Below are 17610 nucleotides of genomic sequence, written 5' to 3' on the forward strand. Positions count from 1 at the left end.
TTTTGCCCCACCCCCATTACTTGGCCACGCCCCATCCCTCGACCCCATTGGCCCCATTGACCCACCCCCATTGCTTGACCCCATTGACCACACCCCATCTTTTGCCCCACCCCCATTGGTTGACCCCATTGACCACACCCCATCTTTTGCCCCACCCCCATTGCTTGACCCCATTGACCACACCCCATCTTTTGCCCCACCCCCATTGGTTGAGCCCATTGACCACGCCCCATCTTTTGACCCTATTGACCCACCCCCCTCCCTTGACCCCAATGACCCCATTGACCCCAATGACCCACCCCCCTCCCTTGACCCCAATGACCCGCCCCCTTCCCTCACCGCCCCCGCCCCCTTGGCCCCTCCCCTCCTGGCCCTCCTGCTCCCCGCCTCGCGGGCGGGGGGCGTGTCCCCGGCACCGGGCGCGTCGCCATTGGCCGTCGCGTCGCGGGGGGGCGTGTCCCGGCCGAGCCGCAGCAGCCGCGCCAGCAGGAAGCGCCGCTCGTGCCGCGCGCGCAGCCACTTCCGCTCCAGCCGCGCCAGCTCGTCCACCAGCGCCCCGTTCTGGAACACCAGCGCCCGCGCCGCGCGCCGCAGCCGGCACCACCGCGCCCGGTACCGCCCCCCGCCCGGGACACGCCCCCCGCCTGCCCCGCGCTGCGCCATTGGCCCGCGACCGCGGGGGGCGGGGCCGAGAGCTGGGGAAGGGAGGGGGGCGGCGACGACGGAGGTAATTAGCGGCGGTGTAATTAGGGCGTTGCGGTGCGGGTCGCTGCGGTGATGGGGCTCGATGCGGTGGCTCGTCGCGTTAATTACGGCCCTAATTAATGAAACCCATCGGATTAATCGTTGTTAATTGCGTCCCTTTAATTTAGTTGCATTAATTGCATTAATTGGACAAATTGCATTAATTGCACAAATTGCACAAATTGCATTAATTGCATAAATTGCATTAATTGCACAAATTGCACAAATTGCATTAATTGCATAAATTGCATTAATTGCACAAATTTCACAAATTGCATAAATTGCATAAATTGCATTAATTGCATTAATTGCATTAATTGCATTTCAAGCTTTAAACTCGTTGTAGTAATTGGAATTCACTGCATTGACCCATCACGTTAATTACAACCCTAATCAAGTGTAATGCATTGGATTAATTGGTCTTAATTGCGTCCCTTTAGTCTAGTTGCATAAATTGCATTCATTGCATTAATTGCATTAATTGCATAAATTGCATTAATTGCATTTCAAGCTTTAAACTCGTTGCAGTAATTGGAATTCGCTGCATCGACCCGTCGCGTTAATTACGACCCTAATCAAGTGTAATCCATTGGATTAATTGCAGTTAATTGTGTCCCTTTAATTTAGTTGCATTAATTGCATTAACTGCATTAATTGCATTTCAAGTCATCGCTGCAGCTTTAAACTCGTTGCACTAATTAGCTGCATCAACCTATTGCATTAATTACGACCCTAATTACACGTAACTCATTGGATTAATTGCGTCCCTTCTTTAATTTAGTTGCATTAATTGCATTAATTGCATTAATTGCATTTCAAGCCATTGCAGCTTTAAACTCATTGCAATAATTTGATATTAATTGTGGCCCAAACCAAGAGCTATAGCGATTAACTCTAATTAACGCCACTAATTACATGGGTTCTAATTAATGCAATTAATTAATTAATTGCAATTAATTCCACGGGTCAAACGAGTTTGGGTCGCGATTAACGCAGCGAGTCACGGATCCCCCGAGCGCAATTAATTAATCGCCATTAATTGGCTGGGCTGCGATTAATTAATGAACGAGCTGGGTCGCGGATCCCACCCGCGATTTGGGGGGAAATCCCAGAGTTTCGGGGACTTACCTGGCGCGGAGGGACCCAGGCGTCCGGGAGGGACCCAGGCGTCCGGGAGGGGACCCAGGTGTCCAGGAGGGGACCCAGGCGTCCGGGAGGGGACCCAGGAGATCCAGAGGGGACCCAGGCGTCCGGGTGTGGACCCAGGAGTTCGGGAGGGGACCCAGGTGTCCGGCTGTGGACCCAGGAGATCCGGGGGGGGACCCAGGCGTCCGGGAGGGGACCCAGGAGATCCGGGAGGGACCCAGGAGATCCGGAGGGGACCCAGGCGTCCGGGCGGCGGAAGCGGAAGCGCCCGGGAGCCCCGCCCCCCGTGGGGCGTGGCCGCGGTTTCCCAGCAGCCCCGGCGGCAGCAATGGCGGTGAGCGCGGCGGCAGGGGGCGCTGCGGGGGGGGGGGGACCCCCATGTCACCCCATTGTCACCCCATGGTCACCCCCATTGTCACCCCACGGTCACCCCATTGTCAATCACCCCATGGTGACCCCACGATCACCCCACGGTCACCCCATGGTCACCGCATGGTCACCCCATGGTGACCCCATTGTCACCCCCAGGGCGCGGACGGCGGCGGCAACGGGACCCGTCCGGGACACGGGGAGAGCAGGTGGGGACACGGGGAGGGGGACATGGGGAGGGGGACACGGGGGTGGGACATGGGGGGTGGGACATGGGGAGGGGGACACGGGGGTGGGACATGGGGGGTGGGACATGGGGAGGGGGACACGGGGAGGGGGACACGGGGAGGGGGACATGGGGGTGGGAACATGGGGGGTGGGACATGGGGAGGGGGACACGGGGGTGGGACACGGGGAGGGGGACATGGGGGTGGGAACATGGGGGGTGGGACATGGGGAGGGGGACACGGGGGTGGGACACGGGGAGGGGGACACGGGGAGGGGGACACGGGGAGGGGGACATGGGGGTGGGAACATGGGGGGTGGGACATGGGGAGGGGGACACGGGGGTGGGACATGGGGAGGGGGACATGGGGGTGGGGACAAGGATGGGGATGTGGGGAGGGGGACACAGGGATGGGGACAAGGATGGGGACACAGGGATGTGGGGTTGGGGACAAGGACCGGGACACGGGGTTGGGGACGGGGAGGACACGGGGATGTGGACACGGGGAGGGGGACATGGGGGTGGGGACATGGGGATGAGGACACGGGTTGGAGTTGGGGACATGGACCCGACCCCCCCATCTCCACAGCTCGTCAGTGACACCGGAACTGTCACCGGGACCAGGACCGGCCACCGCGCGGCCACCGGGTGAGTCACAGGGAAACTGAGGCACAACCGACCCCGGGGTGTCCCCATTGATGTCCCTGGGTGTCCCCATTGGTGTCCCTGGGGTATCCCCATCGGTGTCCCCGGGGTGTCCCCATTGGTGTCCCCATTGGTGTCCCTGGGGTGTCCCCATTGGTGTCCCCACTGGTGTCCCTATTGGTGTCCCTGGGTGTCCCCATTGGTGTCCCTGAGGTGTCCCCATTGGTGTCCCCATTGGTGTCCCCATTGATGTCCCTGGGGTGTCCCCATTGATGTCCCTGGGTGTCCCCATTGGTGTCCCCATTGGTGTCCCCATTGGTGTCCCTGGGTGTCCCCATTGCTGTCCCTGGGTGTCCCGGGGTGTCCCCATTGCTGTCCCTGGGTGTCCCCATTGATGTCCCCATTGGTGTCCCTATTGGTGTCCCCATTGGTGTCCCCATTGGTGTCCCTGGGGTGTAACAGGGACACTGAGGCACAACTGACCCCCGTTGTCCCCGCAGGTGATGCCGGAGGCGCCACCGTGGCCGCCCCCCCGCCACGTCCCCACCGCTGCGGGGAGTGCGGCAAGGCCAGTGCTAATTACCTTCGTTATCTCCGTTAATGACCGGGGTTGGGTGGCTCTGTGGGGTTGGTTTCGGGAGGATTTGGGGGTATCGGGGTCCCCTTGGGGTCGCTGGGGTGGGTGAGGATTTTGGGGGGGCTTTGAGGGGGGATTTGGGGCCTTTTGAGGTATTTGGGGCGGGATTTTGGGTCCCCTGGTGGGGTTCGGGGGACATTGACCCAGTTGGCCCAGTTGACCAAGTTGACCCAGTTAACCCCATTGACCCAGTTGACCAAGTTGACCCAGTTGACCAAGTTGACCCAGTTGACCCAGTTGACCAAGTTGACACAGTTCACTGAGTTCCAAGTTGACCCAGTTGACCCAGTTGGCCAAGCTGATCCAGTTGACCCAGTTGACCCAGTTGACCCAGTTGGCCAAGTTGACCCCGTTGATCCCGTTGACCCAGTTGACCCAGTTGACCCAGTTGACCGAGTTCCAAGTTGACCCAGTTGGCCAAGCTGACCAAGTTGATCAAGTTGACCGAGTTGACCAAGTTGGCTGAGTTGACCAGGTTGACCCAGCTGACCTTGTTGACCCAGTTGGCCAAGTTGACCCCATTGACCCAGTTGACCAAGTTGTCCCAGTTGACCGAGTTGACCCAGTTGACCCAGTTGACCAAGTTGTCTGAGTTGGCTGAGTTGACCAAGTTGACCCAGTTGACTGAGTTCCAAGTTGACCCAGTTGACCCAGTTGACCCAGTTAGGCAGGTTGACCCAGTTGGCCGAGTTGGCCCAGTTGACCCAGTTGGCCGAGTTGGCCAAGTTGACCCCGTTGACCCAGTTGACCAATTTGACCAAGTTGGCTGAGTTGACCAAGTTCACCCGGTGACCCAGTTGACTCGGCTGACCCAGTTGACCTGGTTGACCCAGTTGGCCAAGTTGTCCCAGTTGACCCAGTTGACCAAGTTGGCCAAGTTGACCCCATTGACTCAGTTGACCCAGTTGACCCAGTTGACTGAGTTCCAAGTTGACCCAGTTGACCAAATTGACCGAGTTCCAAGTTGACCCAGTTGACCCAGTTGACCGAGTCCAAGCCCGGCCGACCTCCAGGGTCCCCCCCGCCCGTACCCCCCGGTGCCGCCCTCCCCCACACGGCCCCTCGCCGTCCCGCTTGCAGGCGTTCGCGCGCGGGTCCACGCTCCTGGAGCACCAGCGCGTCCACACGGGCGAGAAGCCGTTCCGCTGCGGCCAGTGCGGCGCCCGCTTCAGCCAGAGCTCCACGCTGGCGCACCACCGGCGCACGCACACCGGCGAGCGCCCCTTCGCCTGCGCCGACTGCGGGAGGGCCTTCGGGAGGCGGTCCACGCTGGCCGCGCACCGGCGCACGCACACCGGCGAGCGGCCCTACGCCTGCGCCGACTGCGGGCGCCGCTTCGGCGTCAGCTCCGACCTGGCCAAGCACCGCAGGGGGGCGCACGGGGGGCGGCAGCGCCGCGACGGGGGCGGACGGTGCGGGGAACGTCGTGAGAAGGTCGGTGGTGACTGTGGAGATGGTGGTGGCGCCATGGTGAATGGGAAGGAGCATCATGAGAAGGTCAATGGAGATGGTGGTGACACCATGGAGGATGGGAAGGAGCACCACGAGAAGGTCAATGGAGACCATGGAGATGGTGGAGATGCCATGGTGAATGGTGCACATTGGAGTGAACGTCATGAGGAGGTCAATGGAGACCATGAAGATGGTGGAGACACCACGGTGAATGGTGCACGTTGGAGTGAACGTCATGAGAAGGTCAATGGAGACCATGGAGATGGTGGTGACGCCACAGAGGATGAGAAGGAGCACCACGAGGAGGTCAGTAGGGATGATGGAGATGGTGGTGACACCATGGAGGATGGGAAGAAGCATCACGAGAAGGTCAATGGAGATGGTGGTGACACCACGGAGGATGGGAAGGAGCACCACGAGAAGGTCAGCGGCGACCGTGACCGCATTGGACCTCGGAAGGAACACCACGAGCAGCTCCATGGACCCCACGCCGGCGCCACCACGGCGCTTGTTCCCCCTGGCCCCCAACACCCCGGTGGCGCCCACGGATCCACGGGGAGCCCCGTGGACCTTCCCGGCGGCGCCGCCGACGCCGCCGACTCCCAGCGCTGCCCCGAGTGCGGGCGCCGGTTCCGCCACGCGCCCACGTTCCTGCTGCACCTCCACGCGCACGCCGGCGCCTTCCCGTGCCCGCTGTGCCCGCAGCGCTTCGCGGGCACCGCGCAGCTGGCGCGGCACCGCCGCCGCCACCACCCCGCGCCGCCGCCCCGACCGCGCCGCGCCGACCCCAGCGCCGCCAACCGTTTCCGGTGCGAGGCGTGCGGCAAGGGCTTCGCGCAGAGCTCCAAGCTGCTGCGGCACCGCGTCACCCACACCGGCGAGAAGCCCTTCGCGTGCCGCGAGTGCGGCAAGATCTTCAGCCAGAGCTCCAACCTGGCGGAGCACCGGCGCACGCACGGCGCGGCGCCGCGGCACCGCTGCGGGGACTGCGGGAAGAGCTTCGCGCTGGGCGCGTACCTGGCCAAGCACCGGCGCACGCACGGCGCGGAGCGGCCGTTCCGCTGCGGGGACTGCGGGAAGGCGTTCCGGCAGAGCGGCAACCTGCGGCAGCACCGGCGCACGCACACCGGCGAGCGCCCCTTCGCCTGCGCCGACTGCGGCAAGAGCTTCGGCCAGAGCTCGCACCTGGCCAAGCACCGGCGCACGCACACCGGCGAGCGCCCCTTCGCCTGCGCCGACTGCGGCAAGCGGTTCCGGCAGAGCGGCAACCTGCTGGAGCACCGGCACGCGCACGCGGGACGCCGGCCCTTCGCCTGCGGGCGCTGCGGGAAGACGTTCGCGTGGAGCTCGGCGCTCAGCAAGCACCGGCGCACACACCGCGAGTGACCCAGGGTGTCTCCAAGGTTCCAGCTTGGACAACCATCCTGAGATCCATCAGGAACCGTCCTGAGACCCATCATGGTGTCCTCAGATCCATCAAGAACCATCCTGAGATCCATCATGGTGTCCTGAGACCCATCATGGTGTCCTGAGATCCATCAAGAACCATCCTGAGATCCATCATGGTGTCCTGAGATCCATCATGGTGTCCTCAGATCCATCAAGAACCATGCTGAGATCCATCAAGAACCATCCTGAGATCCATCATGGTGTCCTGAGATCCATCAAGAACCATCCTGAGATCCATCATGGTGTCCTGAGATCCATCATGGTGTCCTCAGATCCATCAAGAACCATCCTGAGACCCATCATGGTGTCCTGAGATCCATCAGGAACCATCCTGAGATCCATCATGGTGTCCTGAGATCCATCATGGTGTCCTCAGATCCATCAAGAACGATCCTGAGATCCATCAAGAACCATCCTGAGACCCATCATGGTGTCCTGAGATCCATCAAGAACCATCTTGAGACCCATCAAGAACCATCTTGAGACCCATCAAGAACCATCTTGAGATCCACCAAGAACCATCTTGAGACCCATCAAGAACCATCTTGAGATCCGTCAGGAACCATCTTGAGATCCATCAAGAACCATCTTGAGATCCATCAGAAACCATCTTGAGATCCATCAAGAACCATCTTGAGATCCATCAAGACCCATCAGGAACCATCTTGAGATCCATCAGGAACCATCTTGAGATCCATCAGGAACCATCTTGAGATCCATCAAGAGCCATCTTGAGATCCAACAAGAACCATCCTGAGACCCATCACGAACCATCTTGAGACCCATCACGAACCATCCTGAGACCCACCAGGCCCATCGCAGGGTCCACCATGTTGCCCAAGGCCACGGTTCCGCCTTGGAGAACCGTCCCGGGGTCCATCGTGGTGTCCGACCGTCCCCTGGTCCCTGTGTCCCCCCGGTTTGGCAATAAACGGTGAACGGTGCCGTTCCTGGCTGGGGTCACTGGGGTCACTGGGGTCACTGGGGGTCACTGGGGTCACTGGGAGCACTGGGGTTACTGGGGTTACTGGGGTCACTGGAGTCACTGGGGGTTACTGGGGGGCTGGGGGACACTGGGGATACTGGGGGACACTGGGGGGACACTGGGGGACACTGGGGGGAACTGGGGACACTGGGGGGACAGTGGGAGGAACTGGGGTCACTGGGGACACTGGGGGACACTGGGGGACACTGGGGGGACAGTGGGAGGAACTGGGGTCACTGGGGACACTGGGGGACACTGGGGGGAACTGGGGACACTGAGGGGACAGTGGGAGGAACTGGGGTCACTGGGGACACTGGGGGGACACTGAGGGGACACTGGGGGGAACTGAGGACACTGAGGGACACTGGGGGACACTGGGGGGCACTGGGAGGGAACTGGGGACACTGGGGGACACTGGGGGGAACTAGGGGGGAACTGGGGACACTGGGGGACACTGGGGGGGAACTGGGGACACTGGGGGACACTGGGGGACACTGGGGGGAACTAGGGGGGAACTGGGGACACTGGGGGAAACTGGGAGGGAACTGGGGACACTGGGGGGGAACTGGGGGGACACTGGGGGACACTGGAGGGACACTGGGAGGAACTGAGGACACTGGGGGGACACTGGGGGACACTGGGGGACACTGGGGGGACACTGGGAGGAACTGGGGACACTGGGGGACACTGGGGGACACTGGGGGGACACTGGAAGGCACTGGGGACACTGGGGGACACTGGGAGGCACTGGGGGGGGGCAGGATCGGGCCCCCGACCGTCTCCTAGCAACGCGCGACTCCCGCCACTTCCGGGTCTATTCCCCGTCTCCTAGCAACGCCAACCCAGGCGCTCCCCGTCGCAGCTGTGACGCCACTTCCGGCGCGCCGCCGGAGCGCAGGGCGATGGCGGAGGCCGCGGCGGGCGGGGGCTCCGGCGGCCCCGCGGGTCCCGGCGGTTCGGGGCCCGGTCCGGGCGGTCCCGGCGGTTCGGGGCCCGGTCCGGGCGGTCCGGGGCCGGGTCCCGGCGGTCCGGGTCCGGGTCCCGAGGCGGCGGCGGGCGGGGGCGGCCCCGAGGAGGCGGCGGCGGCGGGCGGGAGGGGCCCGGGCGCGGCGCCGGCCCCGCGGGACGCGGAGGTGACGGTGGAGATCGGGGAGACGTATCTGTGCCGGCGGGCGGACGGGACATGGCGTGAGCGGGGCGGGGCCGGGCGGGGGGGGAATGGGGGGGTTGGGGGGCCTGAGTTATACTGGGAGGGATTGGGGGGGACTGGGTTGTACTGGGAGGGATTGGGGGGACTGGGAGGGATTGGGAGGACTGGGTTATACTGGGAGGGATTGGGGGGGACTGGGTTATACTGGGAGGGATTGGGGGGGACTGGGTTATACTGGGGGGGACTGGGTTGTACTGGGAGGGATTGGGGGGGACTGGGTCATACTGGGAGGGATTGGGGGGGACTGGGTCATACTGGGAGGGATTGGGTTAAACTGGGTTATACTGGGGGGGACTGCGATATACTGGGAGGGATTGGGGGGACTGGGTTATACTGGGAGGGATTGGGTTAAACTGGGTTATACTGGGGGGGACTGAGATATACTGGGAGGGTTTGGGGGGACTGGGTTATACTGGGGGGGATTGGGGAACTGGGTTATACTGGGAGAGATTGGGGGGCCTGGGTTATGCTGGGAAGGATTGGGGAACTGGGTTATACTGGGAGAGATTGGGGGGACTGGGTTATACTGGGGGGGATTGGGTTATACTGGGAGGGATTGGGGGGACTGGGTTATACTGGTCTCAGTGCTGAGCTCTTACTGGTCCCAGTGCTGGGGGTAACTGGTCCCAGTACTGGGGGGTAACTGGTCCCAGTGCCGGGCTCTTACCGGTCCCAGTGCCGGGGTAACCGGTCCCAGTGCCGGGCTCTTACCAGTCCCAGTGCCGGGTAACCGGTCCCAGTGCCGGGTAACTGGTCCCAGTGCTGGGGGGTAACTGGTCCCAGTGCCGGGGGGTAACCGGTCCCAGTGCCGGGGTAACCGGTCCCAGTGCCGGGGGGTAACCGGTCCCAGTGCCGGGGGGTAACGGGTCCCAGTGCCGGGGGGTAACGGGTCCCAGTGCTGGGTAACCGGTCCCAGTGCCGGGGGGTAACCGGTCCCAGTGCCGGGGGTAACCGGTCCCAGTGCCGGGTAACCGGTCCCAGTGCCGGGGGGTAACCGGTCCCAGTGCCGGGGGTAACCGGTCCCAGTGCCGGGGGGTAACCGGTCCCAGTGCTGGGTAACCAGTCCCAGTGCCGGGGGGTAACCGGTCCCAGTGCCGGGGGGTAACCGGTCCCAGTGCTGGGTAACCGGTCCCAGTGCCGGGGGTAACCGGTCCCAGTGCCGGGGGTAACCGGTCCCAGTGCCGGGGGTAACCGGTCCCACTCCGCAGACCCCGCCGAGGTGATCCAGTCGCGGCTGAACGAGCAGGAAGGCCGGGAGGAGTTCTACGTGCACTACGTGGGCTGTGAGTACTGGGAGCACTGGGGGGCCCGGGGGGCCGGGGCGGGTCCGGGCCGTCCCAGTGAGCCCAGTGCCCCCAGTTAACCGTCGTCTGGACGAGTGGGTGGCCAAGGGGCGGCTGGCGCTGCGCGAGGGCGCGCGCAGCCGCGGGGACACGGCGCTGGGGGACGCGGGCGAGCAGCCCGAGAGGAAGATCACGCGCAACCAGAAGCGCCGGCACGACGAGATCAACCACGTGCAGAAGGTGGGAGATGGGGGCACTGGGGGGGAACTGGGGGGAACTGGGAGGCAATGGGGGCACTGGGAGGGAACTGGGAGGGAGCTGGGGGCACTGGGAGGGAGCTGGGGACACTGGGAGGGAGCTGGGGACACTGGGAGGGAGCTGGGGGCACTGGGAGGGAGCTGGGGGCACTGGGAGGGAACTGGGAGACAATGGGGGGGAACTGGGAGACACTGGGGGACACTGGGGGGGAGCTGGGGGCACTGGGAGGGAGCTGGGGGCACTGGGAGGGAGCTGGGGGCACTGGGAGGGAACTGGGAGACACTGGGGGGGAACTGGGGGCACTGGGAGGGAGCTGGGAGGCACTAGGAGGGACTAGGAGGCAATGGGGGACACTGGGGGGGAACTGGGAGGGAACTGGGAGGGAGCTGGGGACACTGGGAGGGAACTGGGAACAATGCGGGACACTGGGGGGGACCTGGGAGACACTGGAGAACACGGGGGGAACTGGGAGGCACTGGGGGGGAACTGGGAGGCACTGAGGGACAGTGGAAGACACTGGGGTACACTGACGACACTGGGAGGGAACTAGGGGACACTGGGAGGGAACTGGGGGCACTGGGAGACAGTGGAAGGCAGTGGGGGACACTGACAGGACACTGAGGGGGAAACTGGGGGCACTGGGGGGAACACTGGGGGGGAACTGGGAGGCACTGGGGGACACTGGGGGGGAGCTAGGAGGCACTGGGGGGGAACTGGGGGACACTGGGGGGGAACTGGGGGACAATGGGGGGGAGCTGGGGGACAATGGGGGACACTGGGGGGGAACTGGGAGGCACTGGGGGGGAACTGGGGGACACTGGGGGGAAGCTGGGAGACAATGGGAGACACTGGGGGATACTGGGAGAGCGCTGGGAGACACTTGGCGGGGAGCTGGGGGCACTGGGGGGGAACTGGGAGGCAATGGGGGACACTGGGGTACACTGACAGGACACTGGGAGGGACTGGGGGGCACTGGGGGGAAACTGGGAGGCACTGGGGGGGAGCTGGGGACACTGGGGGGGAACTGGGAGGCACTGGGGGACAATGGGGGACACTGGGGGGGAACTGGGAGGCACTGGGTGATACTGGGAGGGACTGGGGGACACTGGCAGGGGCATGTGGGGAGCTGGTGAGATGCTGGGGGGTCACTGGGAGCTACTGGTCCTTACCGGTCTGTACTGGTCCCCACAGACCTACGCTGAGATGGATCCCACCACCGCCGCGCTGGAGAAGGAGCACGAGGCCGTGAGTCCGGGGGGTCCCCAGTGTCCCCCAGGTGTCCCCAATGTCCTGGGGTGTCCCCGAGGGTCTGGGGTGTCCCCAGTGTCCCTGGGGTGTTCCTGAGGGTCTGGGGTGTCCCCAATGTCCCTGGGGTGTCCCCGAGGGTCTGGGGGTGTCCCCAATGTCCTGGGGTGTCCCCAGTGTCCCTGGGGTGTCCCTGAGGGTCTGGGGGTGTCCCCAAGCGTCCCTGATGCCCTTGTCCAGGTCACCAAGGTCAAGTACATGGACAAGATCCATGTGGGGCACTGGGAGACCTGGGGGTTCCCCAATGTCCCTGGGGTGTCCCCGAGGGTCTGGGGTGTCCCCAATGTCCCTGGGGTGTCCCCGAGGGTCTGGGGTGTCCCAAGTGCCCCCCACGCCCTTGTCCAGGTCACCAAGGTCAAGTACATGGACAAGATCCATGTGGGGCACTGGGAGACCTGGGGGTGTCCCCAATGTCCTGGGGTGTCCTCGAGGTTCTAGGGTGTCCCCGAGGTTCTGGGGTGTCCCCAATGTCCCTGGGGTGTCCCCAAGGGTCTGGGGGTGTCCCCGAGGGTCTGGGGGTGTCCCACGTGCCCCCCACACCCTTGTCCAGGTCACCAAGGTCAAGTACATGGACAAGATCCATGTGGGGCACTGGGAGACCCAGGGTGTCCCCAATGTCCTGGGGTGTCCCTGTGGGTCTGGGGTGTCCCCGAGGGTCTGGGGTGTCCCCAATGTCCCTGGGGTGTCCCCGAGGGTCTGGGGGTGTCCCGAGCGCCCCCCCGCCCTCGTGCAGATCACGAAGGTGAAGTACGTGGACAAGATCCACATCGGGCACTTTGAGATCGACGCCTGGTACTTCTCGCCGTTCCCCGAGGAGTTCGGGAAGCAGCCCAAGCTCTGGATCTGCGAGTTCTGCCTCAAGTACATGAAGCTGGAGAGGACCTACCGGCACCACCTGGTGCGCGGGGACGCGGGGGGACACGGGGGGACGCGTGGGGACGGGGGGGATGCGTGGGGACACAGGGAATGTGGGGACAGGGGGACACGCATGGGGACAGGGGGACACGCGTGGGGACGTGGGGGGACACATGGGGACAGGGGGCACGTGGGGACACAGGTACATGTGTGGGGACATAGGAAACACGGGGACACGCTTGGGGACGTGGGGGGACGTGTGGGGACACAGGGACACGCGTGGGGACACAGGGAACATGGGGACGGGGACACGTGTGGGGACACATGGGGACAGGGGGACGGGGACACGTGTAGGGACACAGGAGCACGTGTGGGGACACAGGGACACGCGTGGGGACACAGGGGACATGGGGGGACACGCGTGAGGACATGGGGGGACACGTGGGGACACGGGGACATGTGTGGGGACACGCGTGGGGACACAGGGAATGTGGGGACGTGGTGGGACACATGTGACCCCCCCAGCCACACACGTGACCCCCCCCAGCCACACACGTGACCCCCCCGTCCCACGCGTGACCCCCCCGTCCCACGCGTGACCCCCCCGTCCCACGCGTGACCCCGTCCGCGTGCCCGTGTCCCCAGGGCCAGTGCCAGTGGCGGCAGCCGCCGGGCCGCGAGATTTACCGCAAGGGGAACATCTCGGTGTACGAGGTGGACGGGAAGGACCACAAGGTGACCTTGACCCCGGGTGACCCCGCGTGGCCCTGCGTGACCCCTTGTGACCCTGTGTGTCCCCATGTGACCCTGTGTGACCCCGTGTCCCTGGTGACCCCACGTTGCCTTGTGTGACCCTGTGACCTCATGTGTCCCCATGTGACCTTGTGTGTCCCTTGTGACCCCATGTGACCCTGTGTGTCCCTTGTGACCCCGTGTCTCTGTACGACCCCACGTTGCCCTGTGTGTCCCCTGTAACCCCATATTACCCCATGTGACCCTGTGACCCTGTGTCCCCATGTGACCCTGTGTGTCGCTTGTGACCCCGTGTCCCTGGTGACCCCACATTGCCCTGCGTGACCCTGTGACCCCATGTGTCCCCATGTGACCCTGTGTGTCCCTTGTGACCCCACGTTGCCCTGTGTGTCCCCTGTGACCCCGTGTGACCCTGTGTGTCCCCTGTGACCCCGTGTGACCCTGTGTGACCCCATGTGACCTTGTGTGTCCCCTGTGACCCCATGTGACCCTGTGTGTCCCAATGTGACCCCATGTCCCTCCGTGACCCCACGTTACCCTGTGTGACCCTGTGTGACCCCATGTCATCATGTGACCCTTTGCGTCCCCGTGTGACCCTACATTACCCTGTGTGTCCCCACGTGACCCCATGTCCCTCTGCAACCCCACGTTACCCCGTGTGTGACCCCGCATGACCCCGTGTGACCCTGCATGACCCCGCATGACCCCGCATGACCCCACGTGACCCCTGTGACCCCGCGTCTCCAGATCTACTGCCAGAACCTGTGTCTGCTGGCCAAGCTGTTCCTGGACCACAAGACCCTTTACTTCGACGTGGAGCCCTTTGTGTTCTACCTGCTCACCGAGGTCGATCGCCACGGCGCGCACATCGTCGGCTACTTCTCCAAGGTCCGTGGGGTCACCTGGGGACACTGGGGTCACCTGGGGTCACCTGGGGACGCGTCACCCCCGGTGTCCCCAGGAGAAGGAGTCTCCGGACGGGAACAACGTGGCGTGCATCCTGACGCTGCCGCCGTACCAGCGCCGCGGCTACGGGAAGTTCCTCATCGCCTTCAGTGAGCGCCGCACCCCAAAAAGGGGGGGGACACCCATGGGGGGGTCCCCGAAAATGGAGGGGGGGGTGTAAAACGGGAGGGAGGGGCCTTAAAATGGGGCTGGGGGGGTTCCCGAAGTGGGATGGGGGATTTTTAGAGAGGGGAGGGTGCTAAAGTGGGGGGGATAGGAATGAATGGGGGCTGGGGGTGGCTGAAATGGGGCCCCGAATGCCTGGGTCCCCCTCTGAACGTCTGGGTCCCCCTCCGAACGCCTGGGTCCCCCTGAACCTCCGTGTCCCCTGGACGCCTGGGTCCCTCCCCGAATGCCTGGGTCCCCCTGAACCTCCCTGTCCCCCGAACGCCTGGGTCCCTCTCTGACCCCCTGGGTCCCCCTGAACCTCCATGTCCCCCGGACGCCTGAGTCCCTCCCCGAACGCCTGGGTCCTCCTGAACCCCCATGTCCCCCGAACTCCTGGGTCCCTCTCTGACCCCCTGGGTCCCCCTGTACCTCTGTGTCCCCTGAACCCACGTGTCCCCCGGACACCTGGGTCCCTCCCCGAACTCCTGGGTCCCTCTCTGTCCCCCTGGATCCCCCTGCACCCCCGTGTCCCCTGAAGCCCGTGTCCCCTGAAGCCCGTGTCCCCGGACGCCGGGGTCCCCCCGGACGCCGGGGTCCCTCCCCGACCTCCTGGGTCCCCCTGCACCCCCGTGTCCCCTGACCCCCGTGTCCCCGGACGCCGGGGTCCCCCCGGACGGCGGGGTCCGCAGGTTACGAGCTGTCGAAGCTGGAGAACACCGTGGGGTCCCCCGAGAAGCCGCTGTCGGACCTGGGCAAGCTGAGCTACCGCAGCTACTGGTCCTGGGTGCTGCTGGAGATCCTGCGCGACTTCCGCGGCACCCTGTCCATCAAGGACCTCAGGTGGGACCCCAGGGACCCCCCAGGGACCCCCCCAGTGACCCCCAGTGACCCTCCCTCGTGCTCTCAGTGACCCCCATCAGTGCTCCCTGTGACCCCCCCCACAGCGCTCTCAGTGACCCCCAGTGACCCCCATCAGTGCTCCCAGTGACCCCCCCCACAGCGCTCCCAGTGACCCCCAGTGACCCCCATCAGTGCTCCCAGTGACCCCCCCCACAGCACTCCCAGTGACTCCCAGTGACCCCCATCAGTGCTCCCAGTGACCCCCCCCAGTGACCCCCCTAGTGCTCCCAGTGACCCCCCCAGTGACCCCCCCTAGTGCTCCCAGTGACCCCCCCCAGTGCTCTCAGTGCTCCCAGTGACCCCCCCAGTGACCCCCCCAGTGACGCCCAGTGACCCCCCTACTGACCCCTCCACTGACCCCATCAGTGCTCCCAGTGACCCCCCCAATGCTCCCAGTGACCCCCCCCTGACCCTCCCAGTGACCCCCCACAGTGCTCCCAGTGACCCCCCAGCGCCCCCCAGTGCTCCCAGTGACCTCCAGTGCCCCTAGTGACCCCCCCAGTGCCCCCAGTGACCCCCCCAGTGACCCCCCCAGTGCCCCCCCGGCACTCCCAGTGACCCCCCAGTACCCCCCCCGCACTCCCAGTGCCCCCCAGTGCTCCCAGCGCCCCCCCAGAGACCCCCCCAGTGACCCCCCGTGTGCCCCCCCGCAGCCAGATGACGAGCATCACGCAGTCGGACATCATCAGCACGCTGCAGTCGCTCAACATGGTCAAGTACTGGAAGGGGCAGCACGTCATCTGCGTCACCCCCAAGCTGGTGGAGGAGCACCTCAAGAGCGCCCAGTACAAGCGCCCGCCCATCACCGGTAATTAGCGCTAATTAGTGCTCATTAACCGCTCCTGAGCCCCTAATGAGCCCCTAACGAGCCCCTAATACGCCACACCCCGAGGAACCCCTGGAACTGAACCCCCACACCCCCCAGTGCCCCCAGTTTGCACCTCAAGAGCGCCCAGTACAAGCGCCCGCCCATCACCGGTAATTAGCGCCAATTAGCGCTCATTAACGGCTCCCGAGCCCCTAATGAGCCCCCCAGTGCCCCTTATGAACTGCACACTGAGGAACCCCTGGAACCGAACCCCCACACCCCCCAGTGCTCCCAGTTTGCACCTCAAGAGCGCCCAGTACAAGCGCCCGCCCATCACCGGTAATTAGCGCCAATTAGCGCTCATTAACGGCTCCCGAGCCCCTAATGAGCCCCCCAGTGCTCCCAGTGCCCCGAGGAACCCCTGGAACCGAACCCCCACACCTCCCAGTGCCTCCAGTTTGCACCTCAAGAGCGCCCAGTACAAGCGCCCGCCCGTCACCAGTAATTAGCGCTAATTAACGCTCATTAACCGCTCCTGAGCCCCTAATGAGCCCCTGATGAACTGCACCCTGAGGAGCCCCTGTAATCGAACCCCCACACCCCCCCGTGGCCCCAGTTTGCACCTCAAGAGCGCCCAGTACAAGCGCCCGCCCATCACCGGTAATTAGCGCTAATTAGCGCTCATTAACGGTTCCTGAGCCCCTAACGAGCCGCTAACGAGCCCCTAATGAACTGCACACTGAGGAACCCCTGGAACCGAACCCCTGCACCCCCCAGTGCCCCCAGTTTGCACCTCAAGAGACCCCCCCCCCCCCCCATCACGGGTAATTAGCGCTAATTAACACTCGTTAACCCCTAATGAACCCCTTAATTGCCCCACCCACCTTGATTAGCCCCTCCCTAATTACCGCTAATTACCGCAGTGGATTCCATCTGCCTGCGCTGGGCCCCCCCGAAGCACAAACAGGCCAAAGTGCCCAAGAAGTGACGAGGACGGCGAAGGTTTTGGGGTGAATCCCCAGGATTTTGGGGTCCCTCTGCGTTTTGGGGTGAATCTCCAGGATTTTTGGGCCCGTCTGCGTTTTGGGGTGAATCCCCTGGGTTTTGGGCTTCCTCCCACCCTGGGATTTGGGGGACCCCCCCCCCCACCCCCCGCCCCGGTGCCACTTTGGGGTGAAACGAGGTGGGTTTGGGGCCGGCGGGTCCTTTTTAGGTCAAAAAAGTCTATTTTTGGGTGCAACCAGCTCCTTTGTTGAGTCTTTGTTTGGGTCACATGAGCCCCGTTTGGGGTGAAATGAGGCGCTTTTGGGTGCAGCGAGTCCGGTTTCCTCGGGGGCCCATTTTGGGGTGAAATGAGCCGTTTCTGGCACCACCTCGGTCTCCCAGCCGTTGTTTTGGGGTGAAAAGCGTCACTTTTGGGTGCCGTGATCCATGGCGGGGGGGGGGGCACCGAGGAGCCGCATTTTGGGTCA

The 17610-nt window shown here is 64.0% G+C and overlaps 2 protein-coding genes across 4 annotated transcripts; both read left to right on the forward strand.

Moving 5' to 3' along the window:
* The first annotated feature begins 2186 nt into the window (after positions 1 to 2186).
* Positions 2187 to 7690, forward strand: LOC308051130 (uncharacterized protein). The gene is made up of 5 exons (XM_080361443.1): positions 2187 to 2224; positions 2419 to 2468; positions 3075 to 3133; positions 3631 to 3698; positions 4848 to 7690. The coding sequence occupies exons 1-5, from the start codon at positions 2219 to 2221 to the stop codon at positions 6603 to 6605; spliced, it is 1941 nt and encodes a 646-aa protein (XP_080217569.1). The 5' UTR covers positions 2187 to 2218; the 3' UTR covers positions 6606 to 7690.
* Positions 7691 to 8547: 857 nt separating this feature from the next.
* On the forward strand, positions 8548 to 17381 carry KAT8 (lysine acetyltransferase 8). Of its 3 annotated transcripts, XM_080361481.1 has the most exons (11): positions 8548 to 8841; positions 10072 to 10146; positions 10223 to 10386; positions 11596 to 11649; positions 12443 to 12607; positions 13210 to 13299; positions 14065 to 14205; positions 14279 to 14372; positions 15120 to 15270; positions 15984 to 16138; positions 17062 to 17381. In XM_080361481.1, exons 1-11 carry the CDS (start codon positions 8556 to 8558, stop codon positions 17124 to 17126), a joined length of 1440 nt encoding a protein of 479 aa, XP_080217607.1. In that variant the 5' UTR covers positions 8548 to 8555; the 3' UTR covers positions 17127 to 17381. The 3 variants fall into 3 exon arrangements, with proteins under 3 accessions (XP_080217607.1, XP_080217605.1, XP_080217606.1); XM_080361479.1 differs by having other exon boundaries at positions 14065 to 14372; XM_080361480.1 differs by having other exon boundaries at positions 12527 to 12607; positions 14065 to 14372.
* The last annotated feature ends 229 nt before the right edge of the window (positions 17382 to 17610 follow it).

This window comes from Nesoenas mayeri, assembly GCF_963082525.1.
Source record: "Nesoenas mayeri genome assembly, chromosome: 32".
NCBI lineage: Eukaryota > Metazoa > Chordata > Aves > Columbiformes > Columbidae > Nesoenas > Nesoenas mayeri.

Coding starts and splice junctions, on each gene's coding strand:
- KAT8 (XM_080361479.1), top strand. CDS start 8,556: ATGGCGGAGGCCGCGGCGGGCGGGGGCTCCGGCGGCCCCGCGGGTCCC. Junction 10,147..10,222: donor CTACGTGCACTACGTGGGCT/GTGAGTACTGGG, acceptor CAGTGCCCCCAG/TTAACCGTCGTCTGGACGAG. Junction 13,300..14,064: donor TGGACGGGAAGGACCACAAG/GTGACCTTGACC, acceptor CCGCGTCTCCAG/ATCTACTGCCAGAACCTGTG.
- LOC308051130 (XM_080361443.1), top strand. Junction 3,134..3,630: donor GGCCACCGCGCGGCCACCGG/GTGAGTCACAGG, acceptor TTGTCCCCGCAG/GTGATGCCGGAGGCGCCACC. Junction 3,699..4,847: donor GCTGCGGGGAGTGCGGCAAG/GCCAGTGCTAAT, acceptor TCCCGCTTGCAG/GCGTTCGCGCGCGGGTCCAC.